The sequence below is a fragment of the Phoxinus phoxinus genome (genome assembly GCF_949152265.1).
Source record: "Phoxinus phoxinus genome assembly, chromosome: 8".
NCBI classification, from domain to species: Eukaryota; Metazoa; Chordata; class Actinopteri; order Cypriniformes; family Leuciscidae; genus Phoxinus; species Phoxinus phoxinus.
Genome location: NC_136883.1, coordinates 5,704,766 through 5,726,802, shown reverse-complemented (window position 1 = coordinate 5,726,802; position 22,037 = coordinate 5,704,766). Strand labels below are relative to the sequence as shown.

Here is a 22,037-nt window from a genome sequence, read left to right as displayed (position 1 = left end):
TAAAAAAGGCCTAGAAAAACACCCTGAGTATGTGCCAAGCCCAAGGCAAAACAGAATGAAACTGAAATTAGAGAAAGAAGCAAAAATAAGCACATCCTGAAGGGCGTACAGCAAACACAACAGCCTCTTGATTTTGGTCGTCTAGTCTGAACATGAATCAAACACCGTACAGCGTCCATTGCTAACGGTGATTTCCTTCTGTGATTGTTCAGACAATATATTTTTGATTTAGGCGACCTACTTACCTCTGATTTATTTAACATATTTCACAGTAGTTCCTGCATCTAACTAGCACAATATACATGATAACATGCTACTCATACAGTACTTCAGAAGACATTTTATAAAAGAGTCACAAAAAAACATTTTATTTATCAGAATTGTCAATGCCTCGTGACAATTTAGGCGAGGGATCATCCCATTACAGGACAAAAAAAAAAACATTACCAATTACAAAACATCAGCAAACTTTTAACTGCAATCATCACGCTGTTGCTAGGATACAAGGCAAGGGCAAAAGAGTATAATAATTCAATGAACACTCCTAGGGCAACAATGATTAAGCACTGAAGTTTAGCTTCAGCTGACAACATCCATCTCAAGCTTGCCAGCCAGACCCACTTCTCTTCACAAACTTACTCTTGATAAAACCCATCAAACCTTGCGGAGAGGAACAACATGTGAATATTCAAAACAGGACAGATTAAATGTTTATTTCCCCAAATCAAAAAGTCAAGTCAGTAGATAAGAAATGCAAAGATGACACACCCACCAGACAATCATACAGAGAGATCCGGACACCAGTAGATATTGAAGTGTAGGTCAAAGCGTTCTGGACTCATCCTCTGAGAGTCGTCATTAGCGGCTGTGTCATCCGGTGTCTGAACTGAGTACAGATGTAGGGCTACTGTACAATGGTTTTATTTGGATAAACAAACGTGAACCTTTATGTATACATGTGTCTAAATGCTGCCAGATCCACACTACACAATCATTTCCAGCTGCCTTGCATACTCGATGACCTGTTGGGCCAGTTCTGTGGAGGGGATGTTCACTTCCTCGGTCTTTTGGTGCTGGGTACTGAATGAGTAGTATCCATCAGGACTCTGGGTCCATCCTCTCTGCAGAGCACAAAAAGCATATTAATATCTATTCATCAAATAACTTCAAGATTAAACAACAGAGTATGTGTGATTATTGATTAATCACCTGATCGCAGTTATTTGATTAATATGCAATTACTGCAATAACTATGCAGTTAAGTTTCACAAATGAATTTAAATGAAAGTGCTTAACATTTTTTTCCATTATATGCGTGATAGTGGAGTCAAGCCCCATTCGCACCGCTAGCGACAAAGCAACGAGCAACACCGCTGGCGACAGTAGTCGCGTTTCCATTACCCTTCAAACTGCACAAATTGAAATTGCGAATTGAAAATACGCTCAAGGGAAACACGTCAATTTCGCAAAAACTCCCATTTATCGCCAAAAATTTACACGCTCGCATGAGGTGGTTTTTCAGGCAATTAGAAAAAGAAATATTTCGCAAACCTGCAATGGAAACAGTTTTTGCGCATTTACAGTCAGCCTGACGTAAAAGGCGCGGTGTGTTCGGACAGAATACGAGACAGAGATGTTTATTAAATGCATAAAAGACAAAAGAATTACAGGAATACTGGATTCTAAACCTCAAAGAAATGCCGCAATCAAGACCTCGGAGCAGAAATGAGTGAGAAACTCCTCATATGTGCCGCTCACAGTATAAGCCTTGCCATTAATGCTTGGATAACACGCATACGTCTCTTTCCCTTAATAATAATAATAATAATAATTGTCAGTGAAGTGGCTGTGATATATATATACCTACCAACGTCCGTTGCCAAGATTTTTGGAATTACTTATCGCGAGAGAAAAAAAATGACATTTTAGTCGCATAACGTAGGTTAATGGAAACACCATCATTTCGCAATAGTTTTGTATCGATATTTAGCGGCGGGGGGGGGATCGCAAAAGTTTTTCAAAAGGCGTTTCAAGCGACGGGAGTCAGTTTGACAGTTTACTGACAGTTTGGGGAGACACTATTACGAGGGAGGAAACGATTTGTCGTGACACAGGAAAGATATGACAGTTCCGGAGCGATTTCACTGTTTTATATGATTTGACTGTAACCACATACATTGATAATAAAATGATGCTTGGAAAAGAATCGCACTATACAAATGCACAGTTTAGCACTGCTGCAGTTCATTTTACAGATTCTCCTGCATTCTGTTGATTATTAGGGACAAGAAAATTTATTACTTTTATGATTAGTCATTTTGAAGAGTATGAGCTATTTTAATATGAATTCGTCGTTTGATCGATCATTAATAAAGTTAATGACTACTTAATGCACTGAGCACCGCTGGAACACTATTTTAAGTCTAATTCCTAGTCAAATAATGACATTTTATATTTTAAAAAACTAAAAAGTGGTTCACTGGCAGTGTGAACGGGGAACATAATCCAAGGAGTAAAGAATAAATAATATAAAACAAACTGTTATAAAGTACACAAGTTATGTCCTCCTTCACAAGAAATAAGGGATTGTGGGTTTAATGTATTATATTATAAATAATTGATAGATAAATGTTAAATATAAATTTTCAAAGCATTAAAGTAAATAATATGGGCCTGTTTTATAATAATTTTAATTATTATATTACATACAATTCCAAGTAAAATATAATGCATTAGACTTGTGGTGTGTTCACACTTGTAGTTCAAATTTGCTTGGTCCAGACCAAAAAAACCCCAAAACATTTAGTCCTGGTCAAATTAGTGTTCACATTGGCATTTTTAAACATCGAACTTAAAGATACTAAACCTAAAGGCATAGGGTTATAACTTCTATTCATAACCTGATTGGTCGGCTTTTATTACGTATATTTTGTGACGGAATTTCCAAACATCCAAAACAATGCTGTGTTCAGGGCCAAATGCACTTGTTGCATGCGCATAGCCCACATATGATGGTATTTTGACCAACTGAGAACTCATGAAGAGCTTAAAAAAAAAGTGTAACGAAGTCGAAACAGCAGCAGGTCACACACACACAAACGAAGATCTGCTGCGACGAGACGTGGTTCTGACGCCTGAACCGAACTGTGATGGGCAACATCGCCACTATGACGAGAAAAAACAGGTGTGCTCGAGCTTTCTGTCCTTTTTAGGGTTGCATCTTGTGACATGTCCTGTTTTTGATTGATTTACAGGTCCGTGATTCGTTAGTTAGTTTGGAAGCAGACCGAAACACATCTTTTCAGGGTCTCAGTCCGCTTGTTTGGTGCGCACCAGGGTTCAGACGTTCAAATGGACCGCACTAACAGAGTGATCACACCATAGTTTGATTTAATCAAACCAAACATGCCAAGTGTCAACACACTCTTAATGTAAGTGACAAACCAAACAGATTTAAATCATTAATTGCAATTATTTGTGTGACAATTAATTCTCAGCACAATTAATTCTCATGCTTGTGACATGCCAATATATACCAAACACATTGAACACTTACTTTCTTCGCATATTCAGTCATCTTTTTTGGAGAGGAAAAGAAAAGCACCCGCGTGGCCTCATTGAACTGAATCTGTTCATATGCTTTCTCTATACAACCTGCAATCTCATCTCTACAAACAAAACACAACAGATTTAAATTACCAAACAATCCAAAACATGGTTCATCACCTACACTTAGCCATTAAGACTAAGAATAGCCCTACCGAATGGTATCAAGAAGAATGTCAATGAAGAAGGTGTAGCTCTCAGCAGGGATGTTTCCTTTGGCAAGGAAGACCTTGTTGTAACTGCCTTCCATCAGATACTGAAATGAAGAAGCAAAAAGGTAGGAACAAAAACAAACCGTGTCAAATGCATTCAATATAAGTGACGAGTAAAAAGTGTCCCACACCTGCTCTAATGAAACTGGGTGTCTGATGTAGACATTGGTCTGGATGTCTTTCGCGCTCAATCTTTCCAGCTCTGTGTGGAACTCAGACACTCTGTTCTGAGAGAGCAGGAAAAGCAAGTTGAGACCCAGTAACTGGTGCCTGTAGGCCGACTCGGGCAAATCCTCCCTGTGACGTTCAAGGAGAGAGGAAAGTGTATCAGGAGCAAACAAAAAGACAGCAACACAATTCAGGGTAAAACATGCTAGAGCTGTGTTACGATTGTCAATTTATTCTTGAAAGACATACAGAATGCAGTACATATAAGTATATATAAATATTTACAATATACACGTGATGACCTGCTACAGTTAACCACAATATGTCTTTAATCTACCTTTTAAATGTTGCATTACCAACATACAGGATATAGGCAAGATGCGGTTTCAGCACGACTGCTGTCAGCACATATTAAAGGAACAGTTCACCCAAAAATTATCCCATAATTTGCTTACCCTCAAGCAATCCTAGGTGTATATGACTTTCTTCTTTCAGCTGAACAGTCGGAGTTATATAAAATAATATTCTGGCTCTTCCCAACTTTGTAATGTATTTGTAAACATTGAACAGTGCCCAAACTTTTGAAGATCCAAAAAGCACATTCATCCATCATTAAAGTAATCTATATATTAATAAAAGCCTTCTGAAGCAAAGCAGTGAGTTTTTGTAAGAAAAACACCCATATCTAAAACTTTATAAACTATAATCACTCTCTCACTTAAGCTTACGCTATTGCCTACGCCATACATGAGGTCAGAGGTCACCCTTCCACCAGAACTCAACTCATAAACACACGGCCGTTGCCGGAAGCCAGTGATTATAGTTTATAAAGTTTTAGATATAGATATTTTTCTTACTAAAAGCCATCGCTTCAATTCATAAGGCATTTTTTGAAAGAAAAAAGTAATATACACCTAGGAAGGATTGAGGGTGAGTAAATTATGGGATAATTTTCATTCTTGGGTGAACGAAGTGATAGTTAGCAAATAGAAGATGTAAGACCAAAAAAAAAAAGTCATTACTTGTAATCAAAGTAATAACACTTAAGCTGAGCCATGTAGCGCTCAAAGGACGGGATGTCTTTCTTCAGGATGCTCCATAGTGCTCCGATCTCCAAAACATCTCCTATGAAGAAAATAAGAATACATATTAATAAATGACTAAAGCAATTAAAATAGATATATAATTTTAGCTAAAAACAATCGTAAAACCTTCATAAATACTCACTGGCAAGGATAAGTTGCTGTTTGGTTAGTTTGGTCCCAGTAGTTGGTAGAAAGTTCAATTCCAACAGGGATATCTACCAAAATAATAATAACAATAAAATAATCCACCACAGCATAATGAGAAGAATTTAAATTATACATGACAGACATATAATATAAGAATATATTCATATAGAATTAATGACAATATAATTTGAATCATGAGAACTTTCAATTGAGGATCTTTATTTTTCATAATTACTCAACACGTTCAAAAATAAGGTTTCCGAGGAAATGTAATTTGTAAAAGTAATAAAAAAAACATTATATAAATGAATTATTTCACAAACGCTGTCATTTTGTTTCACTACTGTATGAATTCGCTGTATGCTAGCTAACTTGCTACTTTGGCGAGTAACAAACCCAAAACCACACTACAGCTCACAAAAATGTCAAGTGTAACGTTACTTTATTACATAAATAAACTAAAACACAAGCATAACGTGTTCGTCGGTGAGTTAAATGGGAATCGACTGGACCGTTCTAGATAGCAGCACTAGCGCTAACTGCTCATCACACTACAACCACAGCTCATTTCTGCAGTTTAAGAGTAATGTTACCCCTCCATATCATCGGCCGTACCTTTAGCTTGCTCAGGATCTCGCCACATTTATTGAGATTTGGACTCTTTTTATTCCACTCGGCTTTCAGCGTTTCGTACAAGCCCGCAGTCTCTTTCAACACCGACGCCATGGTGATTCTGCAAAAACGTACGACACCGGTCTGTCAGAATACGGCAGTACGCTGTCGTAAAGAATGTTGGTGCTACCATGGAAACCAGAAACGCGGATTTCAGAGGGTGTGAAATTGTCTGAAGATTAGAATATAGTTACATAAATATATAGTTTTCCCTTTTAAAATCTGATAACCTTAACTATTAAGTAAATACCATTATACTGAGATCTACACCAACTGGCTGCATCACTTGTAACTGTTGTTGTGTACTTTGTAAAGACTAGGTTATTTTATTTAAACACTTTATTTTAGGGAGTCCTTGTTACATTGTAATTCATTATACACTTAAGTACTGAGTAATATTAACTAACAACATGTACTTACTATATCCTCCTAGGACCCAGGAGGAATATACCTCTTTTTTTTCGAGCATAAAAAAAAAAACAAATGGGGGGAAATATTTGTTGACAAAATATATTTTATTAAAATGTTACGCTATGTCCTCTGTAGTGGACACCAGGACTCGATTGTAAAAAAAAGAAAAAGAAACAATGGGATGTTTTTTTTATTCACCAATCAAATTATAGCGTTCAGGATTTTGTGTGATCAAATTGAGTTTTTTTTAGATGATTCTTAACTATGTTATGAAAGATACATTTTACATTATGCAATACGTGGGTAAAATGGCCATAAATGGGCAGTGTCATTTAATACAATGTATCCACTGTATCTAATATTAATATTAATGTTTTCTTGATGCAACATGTAATGAAAAAAGAAGTGTAATAATGGGAGTAATAATTGGCAATAACAATAAATAATACTTCATAGGAATAATGATATATCATTTATTTCCCTATTCACTTATTGTGTTTAAAAAAAATGCCTGATAAACATGCTTTAAGTGTCTCTACAGTGGACATGTATGAAATAAATGCCCTGTTTCGTAACAGAAAGTAATATATAAGTAATATATTGATTAGAAACCCCATACGATTTTCCAGAGATGTTGATTAATGACAAACAAAATGAAAATGAGTCAGATTGTAATGACATGTTCAAAATATTATCATATTTCCACAAGAGTGCTATTTTGATCACTAAATTAATGTCAGTCATTTTAAAAGACTTAGGAGTTGTTGTTGTTAGCATGGTGAAACCTCCATCATACGGTCTCTCTGAAAAGCCCTGCGTGTGCTCTTTACAGGACATTCAGACTTAAAACTATGACATATACAGTGTCTAAAATATAATGTCCACCACTACAGAGGACAAAAGTCTGTTCCTGGGTCCCTGTTAAAGGGATAGTTCACCAAAAATGGAAACGTTGTCATCATTTACTCACCCTTAAGTTGTTCCAAACCTGTATGAGTTTCTTTCTTCTGTTGAACATACAATCAGATATTTTAAAGAAAGTTGGTAACCAAACAGTTGACTGCACCCTTAGACTTCCATTGTATTTTTTCAATGGGTGCCGTCTGGTTACCAACATATCTTCTCTCTTGTATTCAACAGAGTTAAGAAACTCACACAGGTTTGGAACAACTTGAGGGTAAGTCAATGATGACAAAACTTGATTTTTGGGTGAACTATCCCGTTAAAGTGGAGTTGGAGGGGGTCATAAAGTGATGCATTGGCGCCCTCTGCTGGACACTGCAGGCACCGGCGATAGTGCAGTAGTTTAATACTAGAACCTGAAATAATGAAAGGGCGCAGACAGGTTCGTCTCAACTGAATATTTGTAATAACCTATCGATACAATGTCATGAGAATTATCGCGTTAGATAGTAGATACAACTGCTCAGATCGGTTATGTCATTGAAGACGTCTCTATTGACTGTGGGACATGCGCAGTTGAAAGGAGACAAAGAGGAAGGAGTGGGTGGCGGATGAAATCTATTCATTGCGATATTTCTGTCAAACCAGTCAAGCACTGGGACACCCGTAAAGGTCCAAGCCACACCCTTTAATGTAAGAAATATTCAAGCACAACTTCAAATGCGACCAATCAATGGGGGTAAACAATATGGAAGACCACGCCCCTTATACATACTTCATAAAAATGCCTTTTTTGTGAGGGGGCAAATGGTTAATTTTAGCCTTTATTACAAAGAAGCCAACCCTCCACTGTTATGCTTGAGGTCGCACCACCCCTTATTTGTGATGTTGAACAAACAGGGCCAATCACAGCCGCCAGTGTTTCATCAAAACAGACTCCTTTGTCATAAAAACATCCGGACCCAAGGTGAAGCTGTACAGACAACTGCCTGTTTGTTATTGTGGAGGGAGCCATCCTCCAACTTAGTCCCATCTAACTGTTGTGGGAAAATGTGTTTCTTGGGGAGGAAGATTAACAGTTTTATTCATGTAAAAATAATAATAATAAAAAAATATTAATATATATATATATAAATTGGATTATGTGAAATTAAAAATGGTAATCTTAATGTTGTTCAAGTTAAGGCTAAATTTCATTCTCATTGAACGTTACATCTTATCTAATCTATAGCCGATGTGTACAACCTTGAAACAAGATAATGTATTTCCGTTAACTGCAATCAATATATTTCAGTGTTACAGGGAAATTGATACACAAACAAAGAATTATATCGTGCCGATGTAAAAGGGTAACATGCGTAATTATAACGCAATATTAACAGCAACAATAACAGTGTGGTGTTGTTTATTAATCAGGCGATCGCGTCGGGCCTCTGTTTCCTGCTTGTGAGAGCTGTGCTTGGGTCCTGACGCGGAGCCCGTGCAGGGCCGTACTGGAGACCCCGCGCCGCCTGCACCTCTATCGTCTCGGGTGAGTTTGATACAATGTAGCGATTTCTCTTTAATTCTCAATAACTATTGCAACGCTGCAACATTCGCATGCAGACCTCACCTCTTCCCGCTTCATTTAGCCGACCCGTTGCATAGGTCGGTTAACAGGTTGAGTTTACAGCGAATTCCCAAGCATACCCCCTTGATCCAGGAGTATTCCAACATAAACTCATATTTAGCAGGGATAAAGATAGGCTACGCAATTGCTTCTATTGGAGTTCAAACATAAAATATTCAACAATCATGTGCACTGGCAGCAGTGAATGCGCTCGTACGGCAGAAATACTACGTGTTTACAGTCAGTTGTTGTCAGATTTGTTCGTATTGCGTCTGTAAACGCACATATAACAGCTAGGAAGCTAGCTAGCCACAGCTAACTGAATCTGCTGCAGAACGAACGTTAAAAAGCGAATTAAATGCGCTCTATGTTGGTAAACCAATAAAATGGTCGCAAATAAAAGTATCTGCACCAGTGGGAATGTCGAGGGAGTTATTACATCTTTGCAAATGAGCAAAATAACCGCCGTGTCCTGCAGGTCCAGAGTGTCCATTCACGTCTCCGGTGTTGTTCTGATGCGAGATCCTCTCAAAATGACCTAAAACAAGTCTCTGACAGAAGAAGCTTTCGCAGATATTTGTTAATGATGGTCTGTGTGCTATTCGCACAGTCTGTTTGCCCCCGACAAACATTAGTGGCGTCCCCGCCTACCTCATCCTCATTTTGTGGTTTTGATTTGTTTAGCTCGAGACTGTGAACATGAACAGGCCAGCGACTCCCCAAAGTCTGACACTTGCGTGAAAATAGGTGTTTGTAACTCTGTAAATCGTGATATTTGACACTCGGTGGTGGTCTTCTGTCTGTAAAACAGTGAGAGGTGATGCGCGCGCTTTTTCCCATCAGCTCTCGCGCCACAGACTGTGCACGAAAGTTCAGCTGCTGCCTTCAAAGGTTGTGAAAGCGTTCACTCTTGTTTTTTAGTGTAATAGTTCTTCCTTAAACACGAGACGCGCACTGATGAAAGATTTACTTGGCAACATTTAGTCTGCTTTTAATATTATTTGCATTTGTCAACAGTGTGATTTATTCTTTTAAGATTGAAATTGATAGCGTCTGTAGTTCATAAACGTTTTAATAATGCTGACTGATGTTCTACTTTATTTTCAGTAATTATTTTCACTAATGTACATTGTTTGATTCAAATAGCAAATTGACTCCTAATAAATTCACCCACATTTCACTAGTAAGGAAGTACTTGCTTGAAGATTTGCTTTTGAGGTTTGTGTATGGTTTAGCAGATTTGTATAAGTGTTAATGTTTGTGCTCTTTTTTTATTTTTTTGTACAGTTGACATGGATGATGAAGATGGCAGGTGCTTGCTAGATGTAATTTGGTAAGTTGTTACACCAAAAATGGCATAACTGTGTTGAAGTTTGAATGTTGGTTGTAGTGTAGACCCAGCTGAATAACATCTTTCTTGTCGTACAGTGACCCAGAAGCACTCAATGATTTTCTTCATGGATCAGAAACACAAGTGAGTACTTTGCGTGAAAAAAAAAAATCATGTTCAGTTTTTCACAAGCTCCACTCCACTGTGATGTATGACACATTTGAAAGTGTAACCTAGATGCATCACACACACAAAAACAGCACACTCACCCAACAAGATTCCCACAAACTTTTCCGGGTTATCTCTACATTTCCCCCTAAATCGGTTGTCCAGCTTATTGATCTTTCCTTTAATTTCAATCCTGATTTTTTTTCCCCCTCTTTGGTTAATTCGTGAATATGAAATACTAATCTAATTTTCCTCTCTTTTGACTCCTGTTTTCTTTCCTGTTTGCTTGGCCTTTTAACTTGGTTATGCCTGCATTTTGTTCTGGTTGATTGGTGCACTGTCCTCACTTTGCTCTTCCCTTGCCTTTCCCTCTTTGTCTGCCTATTTGCCCTTTGTGCATCTGCTCCCTGTCGCTTTCACACGCCTGTCTGTGTGCTGTGGTGATTTCTGCCTGTCCTATACCTGGGTATATCTGTCTGTAGCTGGACACTGATGACCTTTTGGATGGCTCAAGTGACCCGTCCAGCTCGTTCTTCTCCAGCACTGGGGTGAGTAATATCCCCCATTTGCGCCAACCTCCTGTCTCCATCCTTTTTTGTAGCACGTGCTCCTCAGCCCCACCATCCAAAACAGATGCATCGTGCACCAGATCTGCATCTACAGCAGTCAGTCCCAAAGGCCTACCACATCCCAGATCCATCTTATTCATGCATCTTTCTGAATGTGTGGCTAGGTTGAAGGGCTAACATTGGTCTTTTTGTCTTTTCCAGGGCCACATTCCTGAGGTCCAACCACAGGTTCAGCTGTCAACAAATGAGCCAGGCCTTCCAAGAGTCAGCGTTGATTTGGACTTCCTGGAGGATGATGACATCTTGGGGGGATCGCCGGGAGGAGACAATGGAAGCAATGGTGTTGGGGCAAATCATGAGCCCTGTGACATTTTGCAGCAGAGTCTGGCAGAGGCTAACATCACAGAGCAGAGCCTTCAAGAGGCAGAGGCTGAGCTTGACCTTAGTTCCTTTGGGTTAACTGGCCTTACACAGGTGGTCCAACCGCTGCCTGATGCTGGGCTGTCTGGAGTGGGCATTGGAGGTGCTACTCAGATTTTTCCAAACCAAGGCACCCCCACCGCACCCTCAAATGCCACCCAAGACATGCTCGGCTCAGTCCTGGCACATCCAGGCCTGCAGCTTCAACCCCAGGTCATGAACAAGGCTATCAGCGTCCAGCCATTCGGGCTTGGAAATGTAACCCTTCAGTCTATTTCAAGCCTTCAGGCCTTACCGAATGGCAGTCAGTCCGGACCGTTGGGCATTGGACAAATTCAAGTTGTGGGCCAACCCACTGTAATGACTATAAATTCATCTGGGCAGCAGATTTTGACGAAAACCATGGGTGGCTACCAACTGCATCAACCTGGGCCTGAGGCAGCAAGCGCTGGAACGCAGGCTGGGCTTGGAGGCTCTGTTTTGAGTTCAGGAGGTGGACTTTTAATTCAAGGGGGCAAGGCCACTCTTGGGTCCCCTGCCTTAAATGGGCCAGCTGTCAGCTTAAGCAACACAAATACCAACAACAGTGCAACTACAATGGCCACTGCTGGTGGCATTGTGGGTTTCGGTAATGCCTCTCTGAGTGCAGGAATTGGATCTCAAACCCAGCCTCAAGGCCAAATCATGCAGAATGTCATCATCCAGCGAACGCCAACGCCAATTCAGCCCAAACCTCCTCAAGGGGGTTCCATCCAACCCAAAATCTTCAAGCAACACCAACAGCTTCCTGCCCCACACAACTTGCCAAATGATGCTAATAAGGCTCTGGGGGTGCAGCAAATCCCAGTGTCAGCTGGTCAGAATGTAACGTTCCTCCCTGGGAAGTCTGTCTCAAATGTAGTCTTGAGCACACAGGCTGGATCACAGGGAACGCAGTTTTCTCAAGCGCTCTTAAGGCAACAAGGCCCCCAAACGTCAGGCAAACCGCTCAGTGTTCACTTGTTAAACCAACAGGGCAGCATTGTCATTCCCTCGCAGACTGTCCTGCAGAGCCAAAACCACCAGTTCCTCTTACCAGGGCTTCAGGCAGGAGGTCAGATCCTGACTCAGCATCCCGGGGGTCACATCATTACCAGTCAGGGGCCTGGGGGACAGATAATTGCTAATCAGATCTTGACAGCCAATCAGAACATCAACCTGAGTCAGGTGTTGGCCTCACAGGGTCACCCTGGTGCCGCCCATATTCTCTCTGGACACATCCAGCTCCAGCCCGGTCAGATGTTTCAAATGCCGGTGTCATTGGCGCAAACGCAGACACAAGCCCATCCGGTAACGGGCCACGTACAAACGGTCATCCAGGGCATGCCCATACAGAATTCCCTGTCCATGGAGAGCCTTAGCCCAGCAGTCAGTTTGCAGACGTTGGAGCAGTCTGGTGGCATCCCCAATAACGGGAGCAGTGGATCGACGGCCATGGCACCATGCCAGCCAGGAGAGGGAATCACAGTATTGGGCGGCTCTACGGACCCTGCTGCTCACCCAGCACAGACCCAACCCCAGCCCTCAATTCTCACGGTTCAGACGACTGCACCGGTTTCAGTAGCAGTTTCGGTTCCTTCCTCTTCATCTCCATCGCCCACTATGGCCACATCGACACCCTCAATGGTGGGTTTGGGTTCCCAGGCCCAGCACAGCCCAGGAAAGGTGTTCACGTCACCTGGTTCCAGCATGATCCTTAGTCAGGAGTCTCTTCAAATGTTCCTGCAGCAGGTCAGTGTGCTCTCTTTAAACCTTATCTGCTGTTTGTAAACCGTGTCCCTTAGCTAATAAGCTAACATAACAACATTTGATCCCAAGCTGACCTCTGACCAGATTGGATGATTGTGTTACCTCTCCCATTCCTGAACTGATAAATGTACCCATGTTAGGACCAACAGCAGCAAGCAGGAAAAGACCCACCTGCTGCTGTGGGTGTACCTGCATCTGTTATCGTCAGCGGCAGCAGTTCTGGTGCCGCCCCTTCAGGCCATGACAACTTGTTAGCTGAGACTCGGCAGAGGCAGAGTCCCAGCCCCTCCCTTGGCCCCGCCCACATGGCAACAGTGGTTAACAAGGTAGATGAGCTCATGCTCTGCACTAAGCCCCACCCACTTGTTCCTGCCACTGCTGCGTATTGGACCACTGTCTCCCAGCAGATCTCCCTCTCTTTCTGTCCCATTGTCTTTCTACTGTCATTGCTCAGACTTGGATGCTTTTATTTGTTCCTTCACTCATTTTCGCCTGTTTTCATCATTCTTTCTGAATTCTGCACCTTTCACGAATGTTATCTGTGTCTGTTATTCTTACTGTAATGGTATTATCATTTATTTTGTCCATTAGCTATTTTAGTACTATTATTGCATGCTATACCTCCCCCCCTGTAATATATTTGTTTCCCGCTTTTTATTTGCATAATAATTTTTAACAGGAAGCTTGCTGAACTACATTGACACTAATTGGGAAATGGGTTGATGCAAAAAAAAAAAAGACAGTGCCGTTGTTGCTTTTCAAATGGTGTCACATGCAATAATAAAACTCTAGAGACCTTATTTTTCGGTTGTGTGTTTGCATCATCTTCATGCATCTTCCCATGAGCATGTCATGATGGAGCAATAGCTCTTTCTATTAGTTTCCCTGTTGTAAATCTTTGCCACTCACTCTACCATTCATTTTAACATTCAGACTACTCACTACTTCTGCTCCTCACTTTCGGTAACTGCTGTTTTTAACCTCAATCAGCCCCTCCCCACCACCACCACCCAGCACCACCACCCAGCACCCCCAAGAGAAATTAAACTAATTCCCTTCAAGATCACTTTCAAAGATTTGATCTTGATCACTTGCTCGCTGCCCTGAATTACCTTTGCCCTCTACCAGCAAATCTGTTTTGGTTTATTTAGACTTGTACTTTTTTTCTTTCTTTTTTTTTCTTGTCTGTTCTCTGTAAACCAATTTTTGTTCTTTGCAAAAATTATGTCCTCATGTCAGTTGTCTTCCCTTCCTGTTTGAAACCCCAACAGTGTCTAGAGAGCACTAATCTTTTACACGTGCCTGATGTACAGTTTAGATATTTTGTCAGCAGTCTTTGTAAAACCTTTGAAAAGATTTGTCCTTTCTATTTCTTCATGCTATTATATTATCCTACTTGTATTTGTTTGTTGCTTGTTGCTATTTGGTGTTTTTTCACCTCATTTGTATTGTGTGTGTGGTTTTTTTGTTGTTGCATTTTTGGTATGTTTGCAAGTTAGTCATTGTTTTAGTGATGCACTGGAATAAATTTCTTGGTCGAAACTGAAAACCAGATAAAGTTTTGTTGTTCTTATGCTCTGTACCATTTGCATATATTGAAAACAATTGTGAAACTGAAGTATAAAACGGTTATGTAAGAAACTTATTGATAAAGTCTCATTTTTAGGAGACTAGTCGATAAACTGGCTAAATTTAAATGGCAAACAGAATGAATTATAAAGCCGTCTAGAGATAACTGATGTTGTAATTTAGTAATGTGACTTGTAGAATATATATCTGTTTACGTGTTGTTGCTGTGGTTTCATTTTCATATTGCTATTGAAATTATTTTTCTGAAAACATGTTTGTGAACAGGCTGTAAATTTCTGTAAAAAAAAAAAAAAAAAGCTGTTTAAAAAATGAAATTTCAGTGCATCCCTAAAAATAAAATTTCCCAAAATAATTTAATTAAAAATATGAACTGGCTTATTATTGACAATTTTCTCTCCTCCTCCTCTTTCATTCACAGACTATAAAGATCCAAAGTGCATCCCCATCTCAACATGTGGTCACCCCTACACCAACACCCACGCTGTCTGACAGCCCTCAACCTGCTCAAGTTTCTCCCCTCACCCTCGGGCAACAGATCCAGTCTCCTCACCAGCACCAGCAGTCTCGGCCTCCGTCGCAGCCCCAGCCTCAGTCTCAAGCGCAGACTCCCTCACGCTCCTGCACACCTTCCTCTTTACCGCCTCTCTTCATCATACACAATCAGATCGGAGGTTCTCCACAACCACCACAGCCAGCTCCTCCACATCAGCAACAGCAGCCTCAGCAAATACAAGTGCAGCTCCAGCCTCAAGTTCTTCCTCAGACTCTGCCTCAGCCTACCACCCTGCAGCCAGACATACCTCCTTCCTCCTGCTCCCCGAAGCCTCCACAACCACTTCCCGCGCAATTCCAGTTCCAGCCTGCTGCGAGCTCGTCTCCAGCTGCAGTGGTGAAACAGCAGGTGACTGTGGTGCCGGGGCTGACTGCAGAACAGCAGCATCACCTTCAGCTGATCAGTGCGCAGCTGCAGACCATGTCATCCATCACACAGCCCTCTCCCCAACAAAAGCAGCTTTTGGAAAAACTTCACCAGGTATTGCATCATCACCTTATATTTTGTTCTAACTGGTTATGACACAAGGTTGCACCAAAATTTAAAACACTGCCACTTCTGACAAAATATTTGTGATGGTTATTTCAAAGTTATATAGAGCAAGGCTTTGTTAACATTCGGGTGTCACTGTGGGCAGAGCTACTTTGAAAAAATGAGGGGGAAAACAGATGGCCATCAGAATCAATGGTCTAAATTACTGTTATGTAGGACTCCAAATGTCTCTTTCAAATCTCCATAATTGTTATTTTTTTATCAACTCTGATAAGATGATTGTCTATTTGCTTGTGATATATACAGGTCCAGCAAAACATTCTTCTCCAGGCTAAGCAGCAAGCTCAGGCACAAGTCCAGGCCTCTCAGCAACAGGCTACAAACCAGTTCAGCAAAATGCCAGATCCGCCTTCAGTCCAAGTTGCAACTTCAGCGGCCAGTGGCACCATACAAGCACCAGTCCAGTCCCTTCTGCAGCAGAAGTCTGTGCTTGTCAAGTCCTCTACTACAGGTGGGCATCCCATATTTCTATCCTTTTAAATGTTTACTTTCAAATAATTTTAAGTTGACAATGCGTTATCTTAACCTCAGGTGCAAATGACACTCCAGTATTTTCTGCTGTGTCTGCTGGGGCTACAGTGAACCAGGGAGTCCCGACTCCAAATCTTGCACAGGCTGTTCAGGTGAGTTAAATGTAGTTGATAGGTTTTTTACTGTAGTTTGCAGCTGGACAATTAACCTTTTCAGATATATTAACTTTACTCAGTGGAGACTGATCATTTTGAATTTTCAGGCAAAACCAGGAGTCATAAGTTCAGTTGGTGGGCTAACTCTGGGTAAAGCTGGTTTGCAGATTCAGGTTTTAGGTGCTGGACTCTCTCAAATGCCTGCACCTCTACCACCCGCTCCTCAAACACAGGTAAGGTTCAAAATAACATTACATAAGACTGTTATAATAAACTGATCTGGATGGTGTCATATTTATGGTAACCTTTTGATATAATTTATCTATTTGATATAACCTTTTGTCTTTTCACAGACGTCATTAAAAAGGCCATTTAGTATGGAACCAAGCAAAGAGGCTAGGTAATATATTCATTTACAGAGCGTAAATTGCAAACATGTTATTAGTAAAAAAAATAAAAAATATATAAATGAAGTGACATGCATTCAAAATACACTTTTTTTTTAAAAGATCAGCAGTTCTCATACTCATGTGCCCATGTTTCTGTTTGTAGGATGCTAGAACAGCTGCGAAAACAGCAAGGCTCAGCTCTCCATCCTGACTACAGCTCTCCTTTCCACTCGTTTGAGGACACACTTCATCGACTGCTGCCGTACCACCTGTATCAAGGCATGGCTTCGTCCACGGGAGACTACCGCAAAGGTAAACACTCATACCTCTGTGTGAAAATCTACAGACCTGTAGTGTAATTGTGTGGCACCCTCTTCGGGGTTTAACTCTTGCTTAACTCTTGGTTCTCTGTCCAGTGGATGATGAATTTGAGAATGTCTCAAGCCAACTCTTGAAGCGCACACAAGCAATGCTGGATAAATATCGTCACTTGCTTTTTGAGGAATCAAAGGTATCATTTAAATCTCACTCACTTGACCTCTCTTAATGTCTGGAGCTTCTGAGCCCCGAATTCATTGGTATCTTGTGTGTTTGTTACTTTGAGCAGAGGCTGGGTCCCTCTGCAGAGATGGTTATGATTGACCGGATGTTCATTCAAGAGGAGAAGGTTGCTCTGAGTCAGGACAGGGTTCTGGCCAAGGAGAAACCAGGTAATGTCCAAGCTTCAGTACAAGTTAAATTTGCCATGAAATTGCTTTATGAGCATTGTATTTGTTCCTGTTTATAATTTATGTGCTATTGGTAGTAGTGTTGTCACGATACTAGAATTTCTAACTTCGATACGATACCTTGAAAAATATCGATATTCGATACCATTTTCGATACCACAGAGAAAAAAACTGCCACAATATTAAGGGGGTATTTTTTTTTTATTTAAAGCTAAATATAAGTCTAGAACATGACAATGAGGTATATTTTACATGAACAAAAATGTCCTGAGTTCTATCTGTTAATATTTTTTAATTGGACCAGGGCTAACATGACCCGTTGTATTTGTATAACCTACTGTTATCAAAGATTAAAATATAGCCTACTGTAACAAAAAAGCACTTAACAGTATCAAATTGGAGGATAGAGTGTCAGTAATTTAGAATAATAAAATTAAACATTAAATTTTCAGTTAAAGGCATTTCATTATTGAATTCAGAGATGCCATTGTCTAGCTGTTTAGTTTAATTAATATCTGTGTAATCAAATTGATGATAATCGCTAATGAAGGCAAATTGCAGAATTAAATAATAATTTTCTGTTAATTTACATTTGATCACAGTTAAAATATTTCGTAGGCCTACTTGTCTAAGATTCCTCAGTCAGATTATGTTAACTTTAAGAATTACGGTGAAAAAACGAGACAACACTCATATCAACAACAATACTAGGCCATCTTGGTTAATGTTTCAGAAAAGTTAAAATGAGAAGAGTTACAGTGTTTCCTTTAGGATTTTTTTAGCAGTGGGGAAAGGTCTGTCCAAACAACAAACACCCCTGATGCTGAGCGTAGCCTATGCTTGCTAAATGGTACCCCTGGAGCCTGTTCCTTAAGTCTGTTTTCACCTATAAAATCATTTTAAAAAATGAGTGATGTGAGGGATTATTGATTGTCAAACAATCTTTTGGGTGCCCGCAGCCCGCTCGCAGTGTGAAGCGTGTGTCCGCGCTATTCTCCGACATGCCCGCTCGCGGTGTGTAGCGCGTGTCCACGCTATTCTCCGACTCCGATATGCCCGCTCGCGGTGTGTTTTTACGCGTGTCCGCACTATTCTCCGACATGCCCGCTCGCGGTGTGTAGCGCGTGTCCACGCTATTCTCCGACTCCGACATGCCCGCTCGCGGTGTGTTTTTACGCGTGTCCGCGCTATTCTCCGACATGCCCGCTCGCGGTGTGTTTTTACGCGTGTCCGCGCTATTCTCTGACATGCCCGCTCGCGGTGTTCTTTATCAATCAACCAAAGCCGGTCGCGGGGGCGCCGCCCTCGCCATCTTTCCATTCACTTCACTTTTGCTATTTAACCAGAGCGAATGAGAAGAGTGCATTACGTGTGGTGTTTGTCAACGCGCCTTTGGAGAGAAGTGAAAGTGACCGCTCGGCTAGTATCGATACTTCGGGAAATTAGTATTGGTACCGTTCAGATATTTCAGTATCGATATTTATCGAAATATCGATATTTTTTACAACACTAATTGGTAGTGTAAATGTCTGTATATTCTGATGTTGTGGTATTTACTCACTTGACTTGAATCTCTGACTTTTTGCAGAAGAATTTGTGGCCAATTCCTGTTTGCTGGACAGCAGTGCAGTGAGGCCTGTAAAGGTGGAGCTGAGTTCAGTGAGAATCACTTCTTCATCATCAGCTGCAGTTGCAGGTCCACCTGCACCAGCCGCTCTTGCTCCAGCCGCAGCAGTTGCCCCTGCTCCAACCACAATCCCTGCACCTACTCCAGCTGCTGCCCCCACTCCTGTTTCTGCCCCGGCGCCCTTCCCTCCTACCAAACTGGTGATCAAGCAAGGGGGAGGGGGAGCATCAGTATCCTGGTCCACCAGTTCAACCCCTACACCTGCTCCTGTGGTCCGGTCATCTGTGGAGCCAGTCACACCAAGCGCCTCCTTCAGCCGCACTCCGTCCTCCCGCCCTGCTGATGACGACGATGACGTCGCGCTTCCCCAGCGGACCAGCAAACCGCCCATGAAGACCTACGAGGCGCGCCGGCGAATAGGTTTGAAGCTGAAGATCAAACAGGAGGCGGGGCTTAGTAAGGTGGTTCACAACACTGCCTTAGATCCGGTCCACTCCCAATCCCAACTCACGCCACAACTACCGACCCCTGAGCAGCCGCAGAAAGTCAAACCACATGTAACCCCACCCACCACTGTCATTAGAACTCCACCCCCAACTTCTAACCCCACCCCCTCTTCCACGGTCACTACAGTAACAACACACACAGATTCTGCCTCCAGTAGTACGACTTCCTGTAGTGGGGCTAAGCCCTCATTTTCCTCCTCCTGGTCTTCATCGTCCCCTTCCACGTCTTCGGCGCAAATGAATGGCACTCTGGAACACCACGAGGTAGGCGGGGTCAAGCGGATCCCAGCGTCCACAGCAACTCCCTCACAAACCACTTGCCGGCTCCCGCTACGAAAGACGTACCGTGAAAACATCAGTCCACGTCACAGGCCGGGAGTACCAGGAGGAGGTGGAGATACGTTGCCCATTCTGCCAACAGGACCCCCTCTTACCTCTTCCCCCCAGCCACAAGGCTCTTCCCCTCAACCTGAACGGACTGTGATAGCCAGTGTGAAACTAGAAAGGCAGGGTGGACATGGGCGGTCTCACTCCCACACAGAGTCGCAGAGCCTCACAGCGGTGGAGGACGTCCTCTACCGTGGCATCAAAAACGCGTACCAACACCACCGAGAGTTCTCAGACAAAGAGGATGAGGACGAGGCAGAGGAAGGTGGTGGTCTGGGGCGGTTGAAGGCCATAGGGAGCAAATACCGAGAGGGAGGAAGGGGTACCTTCAGGATGGATCAACATGCCCCTGGCCCGCCTTCTCCCGGAGAGTCTTCCTGCACAAGAGACTCCTCACTTCCTGCCAAACGGTGCAAGTCAGACTCTCCGGACATGGACAATGCAAGCTTCTCCAGCGGTAGCCCGCCACCCGACGACTCGTTGAATGAGCACCTGCAGTGTGCCATAGACAGTATACTGAACCTCCAACAGGGCCCTCCTGGACATGGAGGCTCAGGGAGAGGGGCTTTAGGGAGGGTTCATGGGGCAAACCTGCCTAACCAGCACCAAACCCATCCTTCCTACAGACAGTCCATGCCTCCCCTCTCCACACCTCCGTCATCCACCCCAATGTCCCAGCATCCACAGGTAGGGGGCAGAGGACAGAATGGAAATCTGGTTTCACAGACGCACAGTAGATAACAGCCCCTTTAGCTGAAGTTGACTGAAAGACTGAAAAGCGGGATGTCAATGGATGGGGGAAGCAAACGGAGACACTTTTCCCATGTTCAGCTGTGTTTGCTTTGTTTGTCTGTGGTTTGTGCTGATGAAATGTGTTCTTTTGGTTTACATATGGCCCTTTAAGTGTACTTTCTAAAGTATAAAAAGTGCACTTTGATATGATTTTCAAAATTTTGTCCCTCTTTGTTTTTTCCTGGGACGGTTCCTACGTGGGTTCCCCAATTTAAAGATTTCTCAACTTGTGAGAGACAAAAATATATCACCATTCATTTAATAAATAATGTTTGTAATTACTGTGACGTATGCAGATTGCAGGAACTTTTTAAGTGATATCATGAAAATTGTCATATCAAATAGTAGTTAATTTGTTTATTTTTTGAGAGACCAATGAATCACTTCTCCCTTTGTTAGAATGGTCCCCCCTACCGTGTAATTATATTTTTAGGAACTGGTGATCACTGCATAGAAGCTCATTAATGCATATTAGTATAGTGCTCTGTCTCCCCGAATACTTGAATTCAGGTTTTGGTTATCTAACTACAGGCATTAACAATGAAGTATTCACAAAACGAAAAGTCACCAGAACTGTAAGAAATCTGTTGACCTTTAAAGCATTCCAGCATCAAGAGCACATTTACAAATCAAACATACAATAACAGCACAGCAAATTTGGGTGATCCTTCTAATAAAAAATTTGGGTGGGGGGGAGAATATTATTACTAGCTTGAAAAACAAGCATTTTTGCATCTCTGAAGTGCAGACACAAAGCCTCCCTCATTCATGCTTTTTTTTTTTCTCTTCGTAGGCATATGTATGTTCAGACACTCGTACACATTTAAGATAGAATCACTGAAAGATCTTTGAACCGTTCAGAAGCAAACACAGCGAAAGCAGTGACATGGAAAAAAGAACAATAATAATGTAAAGAGAAAAAAGAAAATAGAAGAACTGTAAGAATTTGAAGTATAGTACTACAGATTAATTTTGTATTGTATTTATTGTGTATAATGACACTTTTTAAAAAAACCTGTACATTTAGTAAAACTGTAAATTAAACCTTGCTTCTTTTATGAAACAATCACACCTTTTGTTTGCCATTTGACTTGGTTGTTTTTTTTAAGACTGTGTATTTGACATCATTGTGTACATGTAATGATCTTACTGGCCAGTAGGTGGCATTGGTTAATCGGGTCTGAGTCAGAAAGGAGCAA

At 41.6% G+C, this 22,037-nt stretch overlaps 2 protein-coding genes across 8 annotated transcripts; one reads left to right on the top strand and one right to left on the bottom strand.

The window, feature by feature from the left end:
* Nucleotides 1-339: 339 nt before the first annotated feature.
* psmd8 (proteasome 26S subunit, non-ATPase 8) lies at nt 340-6,061 on the bottom strand. Its single transcript, XM_079620991.1, has 7 exons — nt 5,834-6,061; nt 5,214-5,286; nt 5,009-5,111; nt 3,950-4,115; nt 3,762-3,862; nt 3,557-3,668; nt 340-1,121 (listed from the first exon to the last, which is right to left on the bottom strand). Exons 1-7 carry the CDS (start codon nt 5,942-5,944, stop codon nt 984-986), a joined length of 804 nt encoding a protein of 267 aa, XP_079477117.1. The 5' UTR covers nt 5,945-6,061; the 3' UTR covers nt 340-983.
* Nucleotides 6,062-8,639: 2,578 nt separating this feature from the next.
* On the top strand, nt 8,640-21,915 carry bicra (BRD4 interacting chromatin remodeling complex associated protein). 7 transcript variants are annotated; one of them, XM_079620952.1, is made up of 15 exons: nt 8,687-8,735; nt 10,101-10,146; nt 10,242-10,287; nt 10,794-10,859; nt 11,082-13,070; nt 13,229-13,414; nt 15,097-15,711; nt 16,030-16,234; nt 16,315-16,406; nt 16,517-16,642; nt 16,763-16,809; nt 16,962-17,110; nt 17,215-17,309; nt 17,406-17,508; nt 19,115-21,915. In XM_079620952.1, exons 2-15 carry the CDS (start codon nt 10,106-10,108, stop codon nt 20,785-20,787), a joined length of 5,433 nt encoding a protein of 1,810 aa, XP_079477078.1. In that variant the 5' UTR covers nt 8,687-8,735; nt 10,101-10,105; the 3' UTR covers nt 20,788-21,915. The 7 variants fall into 7 exon arrangements, with proteins under 7 accessions (XP_079477080.1, XP_079477079.1, XP_079477078.1 ...); XM_079620950.1 differs by having other exon boundaries at nt 17,403-17,508; XM_079620951.1 differs by lacking the exon at nt 8,687-8,735 and adding an exon at nt 8,757-8,851 and having other exon boundaries at nt 17,403-17,508.
* The last annotated feature ends 122 nt before the right edge of the window (nt 21,916-22,037 follow it).